Below are 19,499 nucleotides of genomic sequence, written 5' to 3'. Positions count from 1 at the left end.
AATCAAGTGTTCTGTATATAAAAAAAATCTATTTTTTCTTTAAGAAATAGGGAATAATAACTAATAGCGAACTTTTTTTAACTTCTTTCCAATATTTTAAAGCGAATAAAGTCTTCTATATGTGAATAAAGGCTGAAAACGGGACAGAAGTCATATCAGGAGTCACGCACACATCACACCCCGTAACTCCCTATAATATTAACCTATAAATTTCAAACTCCGCCCAAACTTAGAATTTAATGTATCCAGCAATTGTACCGAAGGATTTTTTTATATACCAATTAGTGGGCCCACAATCTGCCAAAATAAGCTTTGTTTACTAACCGGGCAGTGGTGTTTTAAGCTAAATATTCGCGGTCAGGCACGGGAATCATGGCGCAGTTGGTAAAGCTGTGTGGCAAGTTAAATTTGTAGTCCACGATACCATGGGTTCGAAACCCTGCGACGGTCAACATTCAAATTTTTTCTTTTTTTTAATATTATTTTTTTAATATATATTTTTATTTTTAAACGTGAATCAAGTGTTCTGTATATAAAAAAAATCTATTTTTTCTTTGGGAAATAGCGAATAATAACTAATAGCGAACTTTTTTTAACTTCTTTCCAATATTTTAAAGCGAATAATGTCTTCTATATGTGAATAAAGGCTAAAAACGGGACAGAAGTCATATCAGGAGTCACGCACACATCACACCCCGTAACTCCCTATAATATTAACCTATAAATTTCAAACTCCGCCCAAACTTAGAATTTAATGTATAAAGCAATTGTACCGAAGGATTTTTTTTTATACCAATTAGTGGGCCCACAATCTGCCAAAATAAGTTTTGTTTACTAACCGGGCGGTGGTGTTTTAAGCTAAATATTCGCGGTCAGGCACGTGAATCATGGAGCAGTTGGTAGAGCTGTGTGGCAAGTTAAATTTGTAGTCCACGATACCATGGGTTCGAAACCCTGCGAAGGTCAACATTCAAATTTTTTCTTTTTTTTAATATTATTTTTTTAATATATATTTTTATTTTTAAACGTGAATCAAGTGTTCTGTATATAAAAAAAAATCTATTTTTTCTTTGGGAAATAGCGAATAATAACTAATAGCGAACTTTTTTTAACTTCTTTCCAATATTTTAAAGCGAATAAAGTCTTCTATATGTGAATAAAGGCTAAAAACGGGACAAAAGTCATATCAGGAGTCACGCACACATCACACCCCGTAACTCCCTATAATATTAACCTATAAATTTCAAACTCCGCTCAAACTTAGAATTTAATGTATCCAGCAATTGTACCGAAGGATTTTTTTATATACCAATTAGTGGGCCCACAATCTGCCAAAATAAGTTTTGTTTACTAACCGGGCGGTGTTGTTTTAAGCTAAATATTCGCGGACAGGCATGTGAATCATGGCGCAGTTGGTAAAGCTGTGTGGCAAGTTAAATTTGTAGTCCACGATACCATGGGTTCGAAACCCTGCGACAGTCAACATTCAAATTTTTTCTTTTTTTTAATATTATTTTTTTAATATATATTTTTATTTTTAAACGTGAATCAAGTGTTCTGTATATAAAAAAAAATCTATTTTTTCTTTGGGAAATAGCGAATAATAACTAATAGCGAACTTTTTTTAACTTCTTTCCAATATTTTAAAGCGAATAAAGTCTTCTATATGTGAATAAATGCTAAAAACGGGACAGAAGTCATATCAGGAGTCACGCACACATCACACCCCGTAACTCCCTATAATATTAACCTATAAATTTCAAACTCCGCTCAAACTTAGAATTTAATGTATCCAGCAATTGTACCGAAGGATTTTTTTATATACCAATTAGTGGGCCCACAATCTGCCAAAATAAGTTTTGTTTACTAACCGGGCGGTGGTGTTTTAAGCTAAATATTCGCGGTCAGGCACGTGAATCATGGCGCAGTTGGTAAAGCTGTGTGGCAAGTTAATTTTGTAGTCCACGATACCATGGGTTCGAAACCCTGCGACGGTCAACATTCAAATTTTTTCTTTTTTTTAATATTATTTTTTTAATATATATTTTTATTTTTAAACGTGAATCAAGTGTTCTGTATATAAAAAGAAATCTATTTTTTCTTTGGGAAATAGCGAATAATAACTAATAGCAAACTTTTTTTAACTTCTTTCCAATATTTTAAAGCGAATAAAGTCTTCTATATGGGAATAAAGGCTAAAAACGGGACAGAAGTCATATCAGGAGTCACGCACACATCACACCCCGTAACTCCCTATAATATTAACCTATAAATTTCAAACTCCGCTCAAACTTAGAATTTAATGTATCCAGCAATTGTACCGAAGGATTTTTTTATATACCAATTAGTGGGCCCACAATCTGCCAAAATAAGTTTTGTTTACTAACCGGGCGGTGGTGTTTTAAGCTAAATATTCGCGGACAGGCATGTGAATCATGGCGCAGTTGGTAAAGCTGTGTGGCAAGTTAAAATTGTAGTCCACGATGCCATGGGTTCGAAACCCTGCGACAGTCAACATTCAAATTTTTTCTTTTTTTTAATATTATTTTTTTAATATATATTTTTATTTTTAAACGTGAAACAAGTGTTCTGTATATAAAAAAAAATCTATTTTTTCTTTGGGAAATAGCGAATAATAACTAATAGCGAACTTTTTTTTAACTTCTTTCCAATATTTTAAAGCGAATAAAGTCTTCTATATGTGAATAAAGACTGAAAACGGGATAGAAGTCATATCAGGAGTCACGCACAAATCACACCCCGTAACTCCCTATAATATTAACCTATAAATTTCAAACTCCGCCCAAACTTAGAATTTAATGTATCCAGCAATTGTACCGAAGGATTTTTTTATATACCAATTAGTGGGCCCACAATCTGCCAAAATAAGTTTTGTTTACTAACCGGGCGGTGGTGTTTTAAGCTAAATATTCGCGGACAGGCATGTGAATCATGGCGCAGTTGGTAAAGCTGTGTGGCAAGTTAAATTTGTAGTCCACGATACCATGGGTTCGAAACCCTGCGACAGTCAACATTCAAATTTTTTCTTTTTTTTAATATTATTTTTTTAATATATATTTTTATTTTTAAACGTGAATCAAGTGTTCTGTATATAAAAAAAAATCTATTTTTTCTTTGGGAAATAGCGAATAATAACTAATAGCGAACTTTTTTTAACTTCTTTCCCATATTTTAAAGCGAATAAAGTCTTCTATATGTGAATAAAGGCTAAAAACGGGACAAAAGTCATATCAGGAGTCACGCACACATCACACCCCGTAACTCCCTATAATATTAACCTATAAATTTCAAACTCCGCCCAAACGTAGAATTTAATGTATCCAGCAATTGTACCGAAGGATTTTTTTATATACCAATTAGTGGGCCCACAATCTGCCAAAATAAGTTTTGTTTACTAACCGGGCGGTGGTGTTTTATGCTAAATATTCGCGGTCAGGCACGTGAATCATGGAGCAGTTGGTAAAGCTGTGTGGCAAGTTAAATTTGTAGTCCACGATACCATGGGTTCGAAACCCTGCGACGGTCAACATTCAAATTTTTTCTTTTTTTTAATATTATTTTTTTAATATATATTTTTATTTTTAAACGTGAATCAAGTGTTCTGTATATAAAAAAAAATCTATTTTTTCTTTGGGAAATAGCGAATAATAACTAATAGCGAACTTTTTTTAACTTCTTTCTAATATTTTAAGGCGAATAAAGTCTTCTATATGTGAATAAAGGCTAAAAACGGGACAGAAGTCATATCAAGAGTCACGCACACATCACACCCCGTAACTCCCTATAATATTAACCTATAAATTTCAAACTCCGCTCAAACTTAGAATTTAATGTATCCAGCAATTGTACCGAAGGATTTTTTTATATACCAATTAGTGGGCCCACAATCTGCCAAAATAAGTTTTGTTTACTAACCGGGCGGTGGTGTTTTAAGCTAAATATTCGCGGTCAGGCATGTGAATCATGGAGCAGTTGGTAAAGCTGTGTGGCAAGTTAAATTTGTAGTCCACGATACCATGGGTTCGAAACCCTGCGAAGGTCAACATTCAAATTTTTTCTTTTTTTTAATATTATTTTTTTAATATATATTTTTATTTTTAAACGTGAATCAAGTGTTCTGTATATAAAAAAAAATCTATTTTTTCTTTGGGAAATAGCGAATAATAACTAATAGCGAACTTTTTTTAACTTCTTTCCAATATTTTAAAGCGAATAAAGTCTTCTATATGTGAATAAAGGCTAAAAACGGGACAAAAGTCATATCAGGAGTCACGCACACATCACACCCCGTAACTCCCTATAATATTAACCTATAAATTTCAAACTCCGCTCAAACTTAGAATTTAATGTATCCAGCAATTGTACCGAAGGATTTTTTTATATACCAATTAGTGGGCCCACAATCTGCCAAAATAAGTTTTGTTTACTAACCGGGCGGTGTTGTTTTAAGCTAAATATTCGCGGACAGGCATGTGAATCATGGCGCAGTTGGTAAAGCTGTGTGGCAAGTTAAATTTGTAGTCCACGATACCATGGGTTCGAAACCCTGCGACAGTCAACATTCAAATTTTTTCTTTTTTTTAATATTATTTTTTTAATATATATTTTTATTTTTAAACGTGAATCAAGTGTTCTGTATATAAAAAAAAATCTATTTTTTCTTTGGGAAATAGCGAATAATAACTAATAGCGAACTTTTTTTAACTTCTTTCCAATATTTTAAAGCGAATAAAGTCTTCTATATGTGAATAAATGCTAAAAACGGGACAGAAGTCATATCAGGAGTCACGCACACATCACACCCCGTAACTCCCTATAATATTAACCTATAAATTTCAAACTCCGCTCAAACTTAGAATTTAATGTATCCAGCAATTGTACCGAAGGATTTTTTTATATACCAATTAGTGGGCCCACAATCTGCCAAAATAAGTTTTGTTTACTAACCGGGCGGTGGTGTTTTAAGCTAAATATTCGCGGTCAGGCACGTGAATCATGGCGCAGTTGGTAAAGCTGTGTGGCAAGTTAAATTTGTAGTCCACGATACCATGGGTTCGAAACCCTGCGACGGTCAACATTCAAATTTTTTCTTTTTTTTAATATTATTTTTTTAATATATATTTTTATTTTTAAACGTGAATCAAGTGTTCTGTATATAAAAAGAAATCTATTTTTTCTTTGGGAAATAGCGAATAATAACTAATAGCAAACTTTTTTTAACTTCTTTCCAATATTTTAAAGCGAATAAAGTCTTCTATATGTGAATAAAGGCTAAAAACGGGACAGAAGTCATATCAGGAGTCACGCACACGTCACACCCCGTAACTCCCTATAATATTAACCTATAAATTTCAAACTCCGCTCAAACTTAGAATTTAATGTATCCAGCAATTGTACCGAAGGATTTTTTTATATACCAATTAGTGGGCCCACAATCTGCCAAAATAAATTTTGTTTACTAACAGGGCGGTGGTGTTTTAAGCTAAATATTCGCGGACAGGCATGTGAATCATGGCGCAGTTGGTAAAGCTGTGTGGCAAGTTAAATTTGTAGTCCACGATACCATGGGTTCGAAACCCTGCGACAGTCAACATTCAAATTTTTTCTTTTTTTTAATATTATTTTTTTAATATATATTTTTATTTTTAAACGTGAATCAAGTGTTCTGTATATAAAAAAAAATCTATTTTTTCTTTGGGAAATAGCGAATAATAACTAATAGCGAACTTTTTTTAACTTCTTTCCAATATTTTAAAGCGAATAAAGTCTTCTATATGGGAATAAAGGCTAAAAACGGGACAGAAGTCATATCAGGAGTCACGCACACATCACACCCCGTAACTCCCTATAATATTAACCTATAAATTTCAAACTCCGCTCAAACTTAGAATTTAATGTATCCAGCAATTGTACCGAAGGATTTTTTTATATACCAGTTAGTGGGCCCACAATCTGCCAAAATAAGTTTTGTTTACTAACCGGGCGGTGGTGTTTTAAGCTAAATATTCGCGGACAGGCATGTGAATCATGGCGCAGTTGGTAAAGCTGTGTGGCAAGTTAAAATTGTAGTCCACGATGCCATGGGTTCGAAACCCTGCGACAGTCAACATTCAAATTTTTTCTTTTTTTTAATATTATTTTTTTAATATATATTTTTATTTTTAAACGTGAAACAAGTGTTCTGTATATAAAAAAAAATCTATTTTTTCTTTGGGAAATAGCGAATAATAACTAATAGCGAACTTTTTTTTAACTTCTTTCCAATATTTTAAAGCGAATAAAGTCTTCTATATGTGAATAAAGACTGAAAACGGGATAGAAGTCATATCAGGAGTCACGCACAAATCACACCCCGTAACTCCCTATAATATTAACCTATAAATTTCAAACTCCGCCCAAACTTAGAATTTAATGTATCCAGCAATTGTACCGAAGGATTTTTTTATATACCAATTAGTGGGCCCACAATCTGCCAAAATAAGTTTTGTTTACTAACCGGGCGGTGGTGTTTTAAGCTAAATATTCGCGGACAGGCATGTGAATCATGGCGCAGTTGGTAAAGCTGTGTGGCAAGTTAAATTTGTAGTCCACGATACCATGGGTTCGAAACCCTGCGACAGTCAACATTCAAATTTTTTCTTTTTTTTAATATTATTTTTTTAATATATATTTTTATTTTTAAACGTGAATCAAGTGTTCTGTATATAAAAAAAAATCTATTTTTTCTTTGGGAAATAGCGAATAATAACTAATAGCGAACTTTTTTTAACTTCTTTCCCATATTTTAAAGCGAATAAAGTCTTCTATATGTGAATAAAGGCTAAAAACGGGACAAAAGTCATATCAGGAGTCACGCACACATCACACCCCGTAACTCCCTATAATATTAACCTATAAATTTCAAACTCCGCCCAAACGTAGAATTTAATGTATCCAGCAATTGTACCGAAGGATTTTTTTATATACCAATTAGTGGGCCCACAATCTGCCAAAATAAGTTTTGTTTACTAACCGGGCGGTGGTGTTTTATGCTAAATATTCGCGGTCAGGCACGTGAATCATGGAGCAGTTGGTAAAGCTGTGTGGCAAGTTAAATTTGTAGTCCACGATACCATGGGTTCGAAACCCTGCGACGGTCAACATTCAAATTTTTTCTTTTTTTTAATATTATTTTTTTAATATATATTTTTATTTTTAAACGTGAATCAAGTGTTCTGTATATAAAAAAAAATCTATTTTTTCTTTGGGAAATAGCGAATAATAACTAATAGCGAACTTTTTTTAACTTCTTTCTAATATTTTAAGGCGAATAAAGTCTTCTATATGTGAATAAAGGCTAAAAACGGGACAGAAGTCATATCAAGAGTCACGCACACATCACACCCCGTAACTCCCTATAATATTAACCTATAAATTTCAAACTCCGCTCAAACTTAGAATTTAATGTATCCAGCAATTGTACCGAAGGATTTTTTTATATACCAATTAGTGGGCCCACAATCTGCCAAAATAAGTTTTGTTTACTAACCGGGCGGTGGTGTTTTAAGCTAAATATTCGCGGTCAGGCATGTGAATCATGGAGCAGTTGGTAAAGCTGTGTGGCAAGTTAAATTTGTAGTCCACGATACCATGGGTTCGAAACCCTGCGACGGTCAACATTCAAATTTTTTCTTTTTTTTTAATATTATTTTTTTAATATATATTTTTATTTTTAAACGTGAATCAAGTGTTCTGTATATAAAAAAAATCTATTTTTTCTTTGGGAAATAGCGAATAATAGCTAATAGCGAACTTTTTTTAACTTCTTTCCAATATTTTAAAGCGAATAAAGTCTTCTATATGTGAATAAAGGCTGAAAACGGGACAGAAGTCATATCAGGAGTCACGCACACATCACTCCCCGTAACTCCCTATAATATTAACCTATAAATTTCAAACTCCGCCCAAAATTAGAATTTAATGTATCCAACAATTGTACAGAAGGATTTTTTTATATACTAATTAGTGGGCCCACAATCTGCCAAAATAAGTTTTGCTTACTAACCGGGCGGTGATGTTTTAAGCTAAATATTCGCGGGCAGGCATGTGAATCATGGCGCAGTTGGTAAAGCTGTGTGGCAAGTTAAATTTGTTGTTCCGGGGACCATGGGTTCGAAACCCTGCGACGGTCATCATTCAAATTTTTTCCTTTTTTTAATATTATTTTTTTAATATATATTTTTATTTTTAAACGTGAATCAAGTGTTCTGTATATAAAAAAAAATCTATTTTTTCTTTGGGAAATAGCGAATAATAACTAATAGCGAACTTTTTTTAACTTCTTTCCAATATTTTAAAGCGAATAAAGTCTTCTATATGTGAATAAAGGCTGAAAACGGGACAGAAGTCATATCAGGAGTCACGCACACATCACACCCCGTAACTCCCTATAATATAAACCTATAAATTTCAAACTCCGCCCCAAATTAGAATTTAATGTATCCAACAATTGTACCGAAGGATTTTTTTATATACCAATTAGTGGGCCCACAATCTGCCAAAATAAGTTTTGTTTACTAACCGGGCGGTGGTGTTTTTAGCTAAATATTCGCGGGCAGGCATTTGAATCATGGCGCAGTTGGTAAAGCTGTGTGGTAAGTTAAATTTGTTGTTCCGGGGACCATGGGTTCGAAACCCTGCGATGGTCAACATTCTAATTTTTTCTTTTTTTTAATATATATTTTTATTTTTAAACGTGAATCAAGTGTTCTGTATATAAAAAAAATCTATTTTTTCTTTGGGAAATAGCGAATAATAACTAATAGCGAACTTTTTTTTAACTTCTTTCCAATATTTTAAAGCGAATAAAGTCTTCTATATGTGAATAAAGGCTGAAAACGGGACAGAAGTCATATCAGGAGTCACGCACACATCACACCCCGTAACTCCCTATAATATTAACCTATAAATTTCAAACTCCGCCCAAACTTAGAATTTAATGTATCCAACAATTGTACCGAAGGATTTTTTTATATACCAATTAGTGGGCCCACAATCTGCCAAAATAAGTTTTGTTTACTAACCGGGCGGTGGTGCTTTAAGCTAAATATTCGCGGGCAGGCATGTGAATCATGGCGCAGTTGGTAAAGCTGTGTGACAAGTTAAATTTGTTGTTCCGGGGACCATGGGTTCGAAACCCTGCGACGGTCAACATTCAAATTTTTTCTTTTTTTTAATATTATTTTTTTAATATATATTTTTATTTTTAAACGTGAATCAAGTGTTCTGTATATAAAAAAAAATCTATTTTTTCTTTGGGAAATAGCGAATAATAACTAATAGCGAACTTTTTTTAACTTCTTTCCAATATTTTAAAGCTAATAAAGTCTTCTATATGTGAATAAAGGCTAAAAACGGGACAGAAGTCATATCAGGAGTCACGCACACATCACACCCCGTAACTCCCTATAATATTAACCTATAAATTTCAAACTCCGCCCAAACTTAGAATTTAATGTATCGAACAATTGTACCGAAGGATTTTTTTATATACCAATTAGTGGGCCCTCAATCTGCCAAAATAAGTTTTGTTTACTAACCGGGAGGTGGTGTTTTAAGCTAAATATTCGCGGGCATGCATGTGAATCTTGGCGCAGTTGGTAAAGCTGTGTGGCAAGTTAGATTTGTTGTTCCGGGGGTCCTGGGTTCGAATGCCTGGGACGTGCACCTTTTCGAAAAAATTTCTTTTTTTCTTCTTTTGTTTATTTTACATTATATTATTTTTTAATGTGTTTTTCGATATTCTGGAGGGTCCTGCATTTTGGAAATAAATTTTTTTTATTGCGGAAATGGGGAAAAAATGGAACAATCCAGGAAAATCAGTTTATTTGCTCTTTTTCGACTCCTTTTGTAACATTTTGGATTTTCTAGAATGCATGGGGTATTTTCTGTGTGTGAAATCCAGCAAAGAAAGCGTAATGGAGTAATAAAAAAAAGAGGAAGAAAATAAAATGGCTCGAGTAAGGTTCATATTTCGAGACCCCCTAGCTCTCTTTAATATCAAGGTTTAATTTTCAAACTCGGACCCTAAGTAGGGGTCTATGGTCCAAACATGGCTGCCGAAGAAAACTGCTCTGTTATCTAATACATTGTTTATTGTGCAACTTACAGTCCCTGACCCAAATTATTAGACGCGCTATAAGATTCTATGCAAAATTGTATTTATCGGGTGATAACTATACAGCTTTATTATTTTCACGCGGTTTACACTTGTTTGCGCTCGTGTGTCAATCTGTTAAATTAGACAATATATAATATGAATTTGACAATTGGATAAATTAGACGATATATTACATAAATATAGAATATTTATTATATCAGGTATTATATTTTAATAATTAGACCAAATTATTAGACGCGCTGTAGTTTTTTAATAATGACATGATTTGCACGAGTTTAAACGTAATACTTTTATATTTAAATATACATGCAATGGGTTTTTATTCAGGAGATTTTTTATATACTTCCTACTTATATTAATTTTAACATATTGCATTACAATGTTAACCAATCGATACACAAACGTAAACTAGTGTGCAAATCGATTTCAGACGCTAAAAAACAATAAAGCTGTATAGTATCACGTGATAATTAAGATTTTACATAGAATCTTATAGTTCGTCTAATAATTTGGCCAGGGACTGTTTGTGATCGGTTTTTCAATAAAGTTAGATACTTAACAAATTTAAAACAAGTCAAGAGCTATAAGCGATAAGCAGAGAGCTCGCCGCACTTAACTATACTCAATACTTAATGACATCCATGACGTTCTATTGTGTTTCTAAGTTGCTGATTTAAATCTTTCTTTCCACACCATTTTCCTAAATGTTATGTTACAAAAAGGAAAAAGAATGTTTTTAACGTCGTTATTTACTTTTCTTATTTAAAATAAATAATTTGTAATTCTGAAAAGTAAAATAAGTTCTTCTTACTCTTTCTTGCTTAAGTGTCACTGTTCAATGAATTGTTTTTTTTTTTTTTTTTTTAAGACATTATTTACATTTTATAAGAAAACTAAATAATAAGATCATAAATAAATTTTCATCACTATTAAATTTTTTTACGTAAACACAACTTATTTACAGCGTTGTATTGAATAGTTAAAAGTTTCATGTTATCAAAAATTTATTGTTACTTGTCATATATTGTAAAATTGTTTTATAATTTCTTTTTCAAATCCAGCTCGAACAAACTCTGTATGCAAACATGCTAGATCAAACACATAAATATCCACCGTAACATACCATTGAATCCGACAAAGCTTATGTTCACCATCTTGAAAGAAACATCAATGCACACTGTCAATGTTGTAAGCATAAGAAGTTCCGTCTGATGTTAAAGCAAAAACATTCTATTGCATAGATAGCAGTTAAATGAAAGAATTGCGCTATTAATGATGGAAGGACTTAGTTTCACGTAAAATATTTTATTTTATTTTATAACCTTCGTTGAACAGTCAACCCAATTTTTAGGTTTACGACTACTAATGTTCAACTCCGTAGCCTTGTCATTTTGAACCCAATCCAGAAGACAAGGGAACTCTTGTATCAAGTATTGGGAGAAATTTGAAAATCCTCCACAAAGGCAAATTTCTCCCAATACTTGATACAAGAGTTCCCTTGTCTTCTGGATTGGGTTCAAAATTACAAGGCTAAGTACTTGAACATTAGTAGTCGTAAACCCAAAAATGGGGTCGGCCGTTCAATGACGGTTATATATCACTGAGGATATTTTGCACAGCACTGTGATCGGTGAAAGACGGATGCGGAATTTTTATTAACCAGTCATCGTTGGAATTCGAACCCGGTTCATCTCATAGGAAGGCGAACTCTCTATCCCCCGAGCCATCACGGCTCTAGGTAAATGTTTCATAAAGTCACTTAGCTTCTTGAAGTTGCGTATATACTTTAGCTGTCAATCCAGCTAAACAGGGGTTCAAATCCCATCGTTGACACCACATAATTTACTCCATTCCTTCAGCACGTGAGAAGTCTCTACTGTCTTGCACTCCTCATATACATGATTAGGCAAAATAATTGTGTAATGAAATTCATACTTACAGTAACTACATTATCATTTTCACAGAACCGGAGCTCATACATAGCCCCATTGCACTTTCTGTTCATATATATATATATAGATAGATAATAACCTATTTTTAGACTTTAAAATTTTTCAGGCTTAACATTAATTTTTCTGTTTTTAATAAATGTTTTTTTATTTGTTGTAATACAGATAATTTGCGTCCGGTAAAAATATTTAATTTAATTTTATTTTAAATTGTGCAATTTAGCGTTTATAAAAAGGATCCTAACTGATATAATTATGTGTAAAAACAAATTTACTAATTTTCAATGACAATTTTACTAATTTTGAATAAATAAACAATTATCTTTTATGTTTAATGTGCATTGAATTTAATATCATAAAAATTAGTTAGCTTTAAAAGGAAAGAAAAGGTTGGTTTATTTGAGATGCTTGTTTTTTTCTAAAATAACTTTTTTTTTCTAATTTAACTTTCTACTCTAGAATCAGATCATTGGCAGCACCGTTTTTAGTGCACTCTGACATGAGGTTGTATCGTCAAAAAGACCTCTTTAAGTTAGAACTTCGAACAAATATTTTGAATACATTTTAATATACTTAATTTGCTTTGTTAAATTTTTTGTTTTTATATTTTTTCGCGTTTGATGCAGATGTTTCTCAGGTCACTGGTTGAGGTTTTAATGGTCTCTCCTAGAAGGTTTTTTTTCATCACAAAATCTATGAAAAAAAGTCAGTGCCTCCCAAAAAGTGGTCGTAAAAAAAAAGAAAAAAAAAAGACGATCATTCTCTGAACATTATGTAAGTCTTTTTCTGCACCACTCAATTTGGCTTATTGAAAACCACCAGTCTTTAGGAAAACAATCTCTTTTTTTTATAACATATATATTGCAACTATTCATATAAAGTGTTGGTCAAAATCAAATGGTAAAACAGAAGTTTAAATATTTAAGAAAAATGTCCGAAAAATCTGTGATTGTCATGAAATTGTGGAGCCCTAACCCTTATCACCCCCTTGGCATATAATGGGCTGTTGAAAGAATGCTTTGCTTTATTGCTTGAGCTACAATGCAGTGAAAAACAATGCTTGATACTACTTTTCCAATAAATCTCTTTGCATTATTTATTTAGTTTTATTCTTTATTTATTTTCTTTTTTACCTTCAATTTTAGAGTAATATTCGGAAAAGGAAAAAAAGATAGCAGTATCTTGTAATGTTAAGCCAAACTAAAAATATTTTATTTAAACTATTAGCAAATGTTGATATATGCCTGTAAATCATATTTACTACAAAATATTTGAATTAAAAAGAGTTAATTTTAATATGTTCTAAAATGTTTTTTTTTTTAAAAAAAATTCTACACTATGTGGTGCAGCAGCCTATGAAGGGTAAAAGCCTACTGTGCACATCCAAGTTTTTGTGACTCTAGGCTCTGGAGTGCCAGAGCAAATGTTGGGTGGTCAACCAAGTGTGGAAATCCCCAATGTTTGGCACTTATTCAGGGTCCCCACTCAATTTCAGAAGGAAAAAAAATTCCATGACTTTGCTAGAAAAAGTTCAGTGAAAATCCAGATCATATTTTATCTATACCATGCAATTTTTCATCAGAAATGATTTTACTTTTTATTTGTAGTGTCAAATACTAGATTTTGTGAGCAAAACAATATCATGGAAAGAGGAATAAAAAATGCAAGTTTGGCTAAAATGTGAAATTTTTGCAACAGATAACTGTAATAGATATCAGAATTATTTGTTTCAAAAGATTACATAAAAAATGTGGTTTACCAGAAACAAATCTGTTACCTGATCTACAGTTGAAAACTTTTTAAGAGAAAAAAAAAAAGATATGAGTAAAAACTTATTATTTTGATAACATATTCCTATCTTTTGATTTTTTTTCTTCTAATTTTCGAACATAATTAATCCTATCTTGCAACAGGCTTCCCACTCAATTTCTGAAAAAAAATTTCCTAACTTTTCCATGTATATCAGGTAAATTTCAACAGAAATCCAAACCATATTTTATCATACCATGAAATTTTTCATCAGAAAACCAGCATTCTTGTCAAATTTCTTGTAATGTGAGCAAAAAAACATATAATATAATGAGAATGGAAACATAGAAAAGTTTCACTAGAAAAAGAATTTTACTTCTAAGGTAGATATATATTCAACTTTTAATATAGACATACTTTATAAAATAATTCTACTAGATGCTAGAATTAACTCGAATCTCGATAACTGTTACTGACAATTCGAAGACTGATCATTTACCAGGTTTGTTGAAGGATTTTTCTAGACAATTCAACTTTCCTTGACAATTACCTGATTTTTAGAGTCAAAATAAAATTCCCTGAAATTTTTAGGTTTTCTGTGTTCTCTCTGCCATTTTATTGATCCACTGAATGGATGTGTCAACTTTGCCTGGTCCGAAGCTCTGGATCTGTGCACGAGATTACACCGCCGGGACTCCCTCCAGTTAAAACAAAGGCAAATTGTATAACAGGCAGAAAAATTAAATAGAGATTAATTTTTTAAATACAGGGTACCTGCTACATTTTAGATTTTCAAATCCATGACTTTCCCTGAATAATTCTAAGAATTTTTCATTACTTACAATTTTAGTTACTTATGGTTAAGAATTGTGAAATTATGTCATGAGGCGGTGCTCAAATCAATATTATTCAGTTGCCATTCAACTCTGGAACAGGGAGCTGCCACTTCACAATGACCTTGTCAATTTTATATCTTTAAACTTGTAAATAAATTATTATGTGTGTTACAGTCCACTGGTTAATAGATCGATACATCACAAACACTTACAATTGAAGTTACAATTTTCTCCGACAAAAACACAACCATAAATTAAAAAAGCATTGTAATAACAATAATTGAAATGATAGATATAACCGAAACTGTTATACTCTGCATCTTCATATTAATTGATTTTAAACTTAAAAAACAAAGTAAAGAAAGAGTTGCAGCAATGAAGTGGCTAAAAAAAAATATGAAAGCAAATAACTAAATACAGTCAGATATATGTTATTTAAAGCTGTTTTATTTCTTCTTAAAAGTGTAATATAAAAAGCTTAAACTAGAATTTTAAATTAATAAAAAAATAAATAAATAAATTTTGAAATCACGAAAGTTTAAAAGCTAATTTGCTCTAGAAATTACGTTCTTTCTTTCATTTTTAGAAAGAATCCATATTTTAATAAAATATGACTGGGAGAGCGGATTTTGTTACAAATTCAGATATTTACACTGTGAAAATTCCATTTTAAAAATTAGATTTTTCGGCAGTCTAAATCCATGACGTATGATGTTTTTTTAAAAAGAAATAGTTAAAATCATGACAAAATTTGTTTAATACCAAAATCTATGACTTACTATGATTTTTCAAGACATTCCAGGAGCGTGGTAAAGATTTTTTTTCTTTGAGGCACAGTAAAAAGTAACTGCAATTTTTTTATTATACAATACTATTACAAGCTTTCAAGTTTTAGTAATATTCCCTTATAATAGTTTAGTTAGTGCATATAATAGATTTGTAAAACTATTATAAGCTCTCAAGTTTAGTATTAGTCAAGTTTAGATTATCAGTGTTTATAGTAATATTTATCTGTATCAACATACATTTATAATTTATAAATGTATTCTTAAAAATTCAACATTGTTTTACTTAATAAACAAATATTTAAAGCAAATATGAAACAATATTTATTTTTTTATTAACAGAAAATATTTCATGTTAGAAGTATTTTGATTATTTATAGTATTATGTGCTTTAAGACAATTTTGGAAGAAACTTTCAAGTATTACTGTCAAAAACCAGTTTAAGAAATCCAAAAAACTCAACCTCCAAGGTATAAAAACCTTTTTTTAAAACCCAGACACAAATTATCACTTTTGTATTTTTTTTTTTACAATAAAAGGGATGAAAATACTGAATTTTTTTACTCGAAAAATCAATTAAAACACTGCATAACACTCATACAAGCAAACTTCAATTAGAAGCAATTAAAAAAAAAACAATATCTTGTTTGCAACTAAATTGAGACCAAGTCATTAATAGAAAGTGACTTTAATTCAAGTAAAAAAGAAATCAAAAATTTAATAAATATCTTCATTATATAAATATTTCACAACAAATAATCTCTGTGTTCAAAAGTCGTATTCTTCTATAACAATCTCTTCATCAGGCAATATCTTGACATTTTCATCTGACATGTTAGTATTATCAATTGGGTCGCTCTCTTCCTCTCCAAAACAAAAGTGGTCTTTTTCATCTAACGTCTTTCCCACTTGGCTATTAATATATGAAATTTTACAACAATAAAAGTAAGTATTCATTAAATCAATAGTAATGAAAACGATTATCAATAATGGTGAAAATAAAGATTAAAAGATATAGAATAACTTTCAATTTAGAAAAAGAAAACATCCTTAAACTTATGTTTGTTTCTCATTAAATTAAGAAAACTGAATTAAGAGAATACTACTAAGTATAAAGAAGTCATTAGTAAAATAAAATTTTCAGATAATTCTATATACCTTGCACTTTCGCATTGCTTCAATTTTATATTACAAAATTATTTGCAGTAAGAGTAGGGGTTATTTCCTGAGCATATTTGAAGATTTTCTTAAAGTTAACAGATTTTTTTTCTAATATTAAAATCAGCAAACACAAAACTATGATGAAAATTTTAATTACTTTTCTTTAATTCATTTAAAGATATTAAATTAAACGAAATTTAAAAATTTAAGAATTTTCTATTTATTTATTTACGGAATTTCTGAAATTTACATAAAATATGACTTTTTATCTAATATACATTTTTTGCTTGATATATGTGCCTAATTTTGGGAAAATGAAGATATAGAAATTTTGAATATAAGAACATGAAGATTGTGCTGCAGATTGACTCAGTAAATTCTGCTGTAAGGTATATAAGTTGCACTGCAATGCCATAATCAAAAATACAAAAGTAATAACCAATCAGAGTTTTTAAATGAAGGAGTACATTGCATAAAACAGATTTCATAAAACAGTTTGCAAGAAAATATTTAAAATTGATTTAAAATGGTTCCTAACAACAAAATGCAACTTTCTAAACTAGCTAACATGCGGTGAATGAAATTATCACTAAGTTACAAAAGTTAAATTAAAAATAATGTAACACTAGTGAAAAATATCAGCAAGTCTTTTTTTGAGTAGGGGTGTACGTTGAAATGATAATAATATTTGTTTTCTTGGAAAGGTGTGTCGTTTATGAAAGAGCAAAATCATTGATCTGTCTGGGTTTTTTTAAGAGGTACCTATTTTGTGAAAATTTAGACAAAATTAGTGCAAATAAAAAATTATATTTAAAAAATCAACACAAAAATATGGTAAAGGAAGAAAATATTTTCGAAAATTGTCACTACAAATAAAAATCATTTATGACTTATTTCTATATATTTTTCCCTATATATTCAAAAACAATTTTGGTATTGTAAAATTTTGGGCTAAAAATGTTATCTAAATTACAAAAAGCATAAATCTGTAAAAAATCATTGTCCATAGTAAAATTCCAACTTGAACTTAATAAAAACATGCATTTAACAGTACTAATACTAAAAGTTATTCTAATTATGAGAACATTTTCCTCTGGGTCATACAGAAAAAAGTTTCACAGAGAAAAAAATGTTAGAAATGTCAGTTAAAAAAAATTTACAATAGTGTTTATGATAATGTTCGAATTTCGACTTCTTGTAAAGCTTACGGAGGGAGAGCCTCACGTTTAATTTTAAAAAACTCAGCGGGAAAAAAATTCGCTTTGATATGGCGTAAACGACCGATTAGGTTTCCCACATTGACTGAACATGTGCTACCGTTTTGTAAAAGACAGCTGGCAGGAAAGCTCTCCTTTTCCATAGATTGCAACAAGAACACAGATTTGCATGAGAACTTGCTTTTTCATTTGTGAAACTGAAGTTTTTCCTAAAGTTGAATTTGTGAAGGTACCGCTAAATGGTAGGAAATTTACCCTGGACAGACCCTTGAGCTCAGTATTTATTTAATATCCATAAAAACAATACAGTATAACCCTACAACAACACAGAATTCAATACAAGTTAGCGTTCCAAAATCGTGCAATTCTAAGATGTATTTATTACTTAATTCTATATATTTAAAGAATAATTAATACATTTAGGTATATATTTTTAAAATATCCATAAAAACAATACAGTATAACCCTACAACAACACAGAATTCAATACAAGTTAGCGTTCCAAAATCGTGCAATTCTAAGATGTCTTTATTACTTAATTCTACATATTTAAAGAATAATTAATACATTTAGGTATATATTTATAAAATAAAAATAAAAAATACCTTGGCAAATATACTAAATTAAAAAATATATGACACTAAAATTTTATACTTTTATTGTAAAATATATAAAATTGTATCTATTATTTGAAATCAAAGTTCTAATTTTTGGTTAAATTAGAACTAATCCATATTGCCTTTATAGACAACTGCATTTAAATCCTTAAAAATATTTTCTCACAGCGCTTCTGTTTTGAGATTAAGCTCCTTTGTTCTCCTATACAGTTTATTTTTATGTTTGTACGGTTACCTACGGTTATGTACGGTTACTTTCTTATGTTTGTATTGTTAAAAAAATGATTCCAAGGAGTAAAAAATAAAGATTAGTTAAATAGCTGCAAAAAACAAAAAAAATTTAAAAACTATAATTTTTATTTCTCAATCATAAGACCCTTATTTTCTTGAAGAAATCTTAAAATAGTTTTTAATTTTGGAGAAATTGTAATGGTTAGCACCTCTGAAAACAGCACAGGAATATAAGTGTGATGCTATTTTCAACATTTGTTTTGATGCCAGTTGATGGTAAATTCAGAAGGAGTAGGTGTGAACAAATTGCGTAAATATTTTCATAAATAAGCGGACATTCAATTTCAATATGAAGATGAAAGAAAAGCCATGATCTCCAAATAATCTGCTGTTGAAAAATTTAGTGTTAAGAGTTACGATTCTGAGAAGAAAAAAAATGGAACAGTCTTCTTCTCTAACTAAAGATAGTATTATCTCAATATGTTTATCTTTAGCGCAACTTTATATTTCATTTTACAACCGCATTGAGCAGTCAAGCCAATTTCAGGTTTACAACTATCAATGCTTAACTATGTTTCCTTGTAAATTTTGAACCCAACCCAGAAGACAAGAAAACTCCTGGATCAAACATTGGGACTAACCAACCCTGGTAATGTTGCACACAATTTTTGCACAAAACTTAATTTATAATCCTAAATTGAGGTACAGTGTTTCAGAAGATATAATTTTCAATATTTATAAAACATTTTCTTGAGAGTGTAAAGACAAATGTAT

The 19,499-nt window shown here is 30.8% G+C and overlaps 1 protein-coding gene across 4 annotated transcripts in view; it reads right to left on the bottom strand.

Moving 5' to 3' along the window:
- Window positions 1-16,171: 16,171 nt before the first annotated feature.
- The window catches only part of LOC110282992 (uncharacterized), a 28,560-nt gene continuing 25,232 nt past the window's right edge, over window positions 16,172-19,499 (bottom strand). For all 4 annotated transcript variants that reach the window (XM_087169574.1, XM_087169575.1, XM_087169572.1 and 1 more), the window contains one exon: window positions 16,172-16,412. Coding sequence is in view for 1 of the 4 variants with exons in the window: in XM_087169575.1 (XP_087025701.1) it covers window positions 16,389-16,412 (24 nt within the window). In the remaining 3 variants the exon portion in view is untranslated. The remainder of the gene's footprint in view (window positions 16,413-19,499) is intronic.

Source organism: Parasteatoda tepidariorum, chromosome 8, assembly GCF_982258835.1.
Source record: "Parasteatoda tepidariorum strain Cologne lab strain chromosome 8, Ptep-v5.0, whole genome shotgun sequence".
In the NCBI taxonomy this organism is placed as follows: domain Eukaryota; kingdom Metazoa; phylum Arthropoda; class Arachnida; order Araneae; family Theridiidae; genus Parasteatoda; species Parasteatoda tepidariorum.
This window is presented reverse-complemented; position numbering and strand designations above follow the sequence as displayed.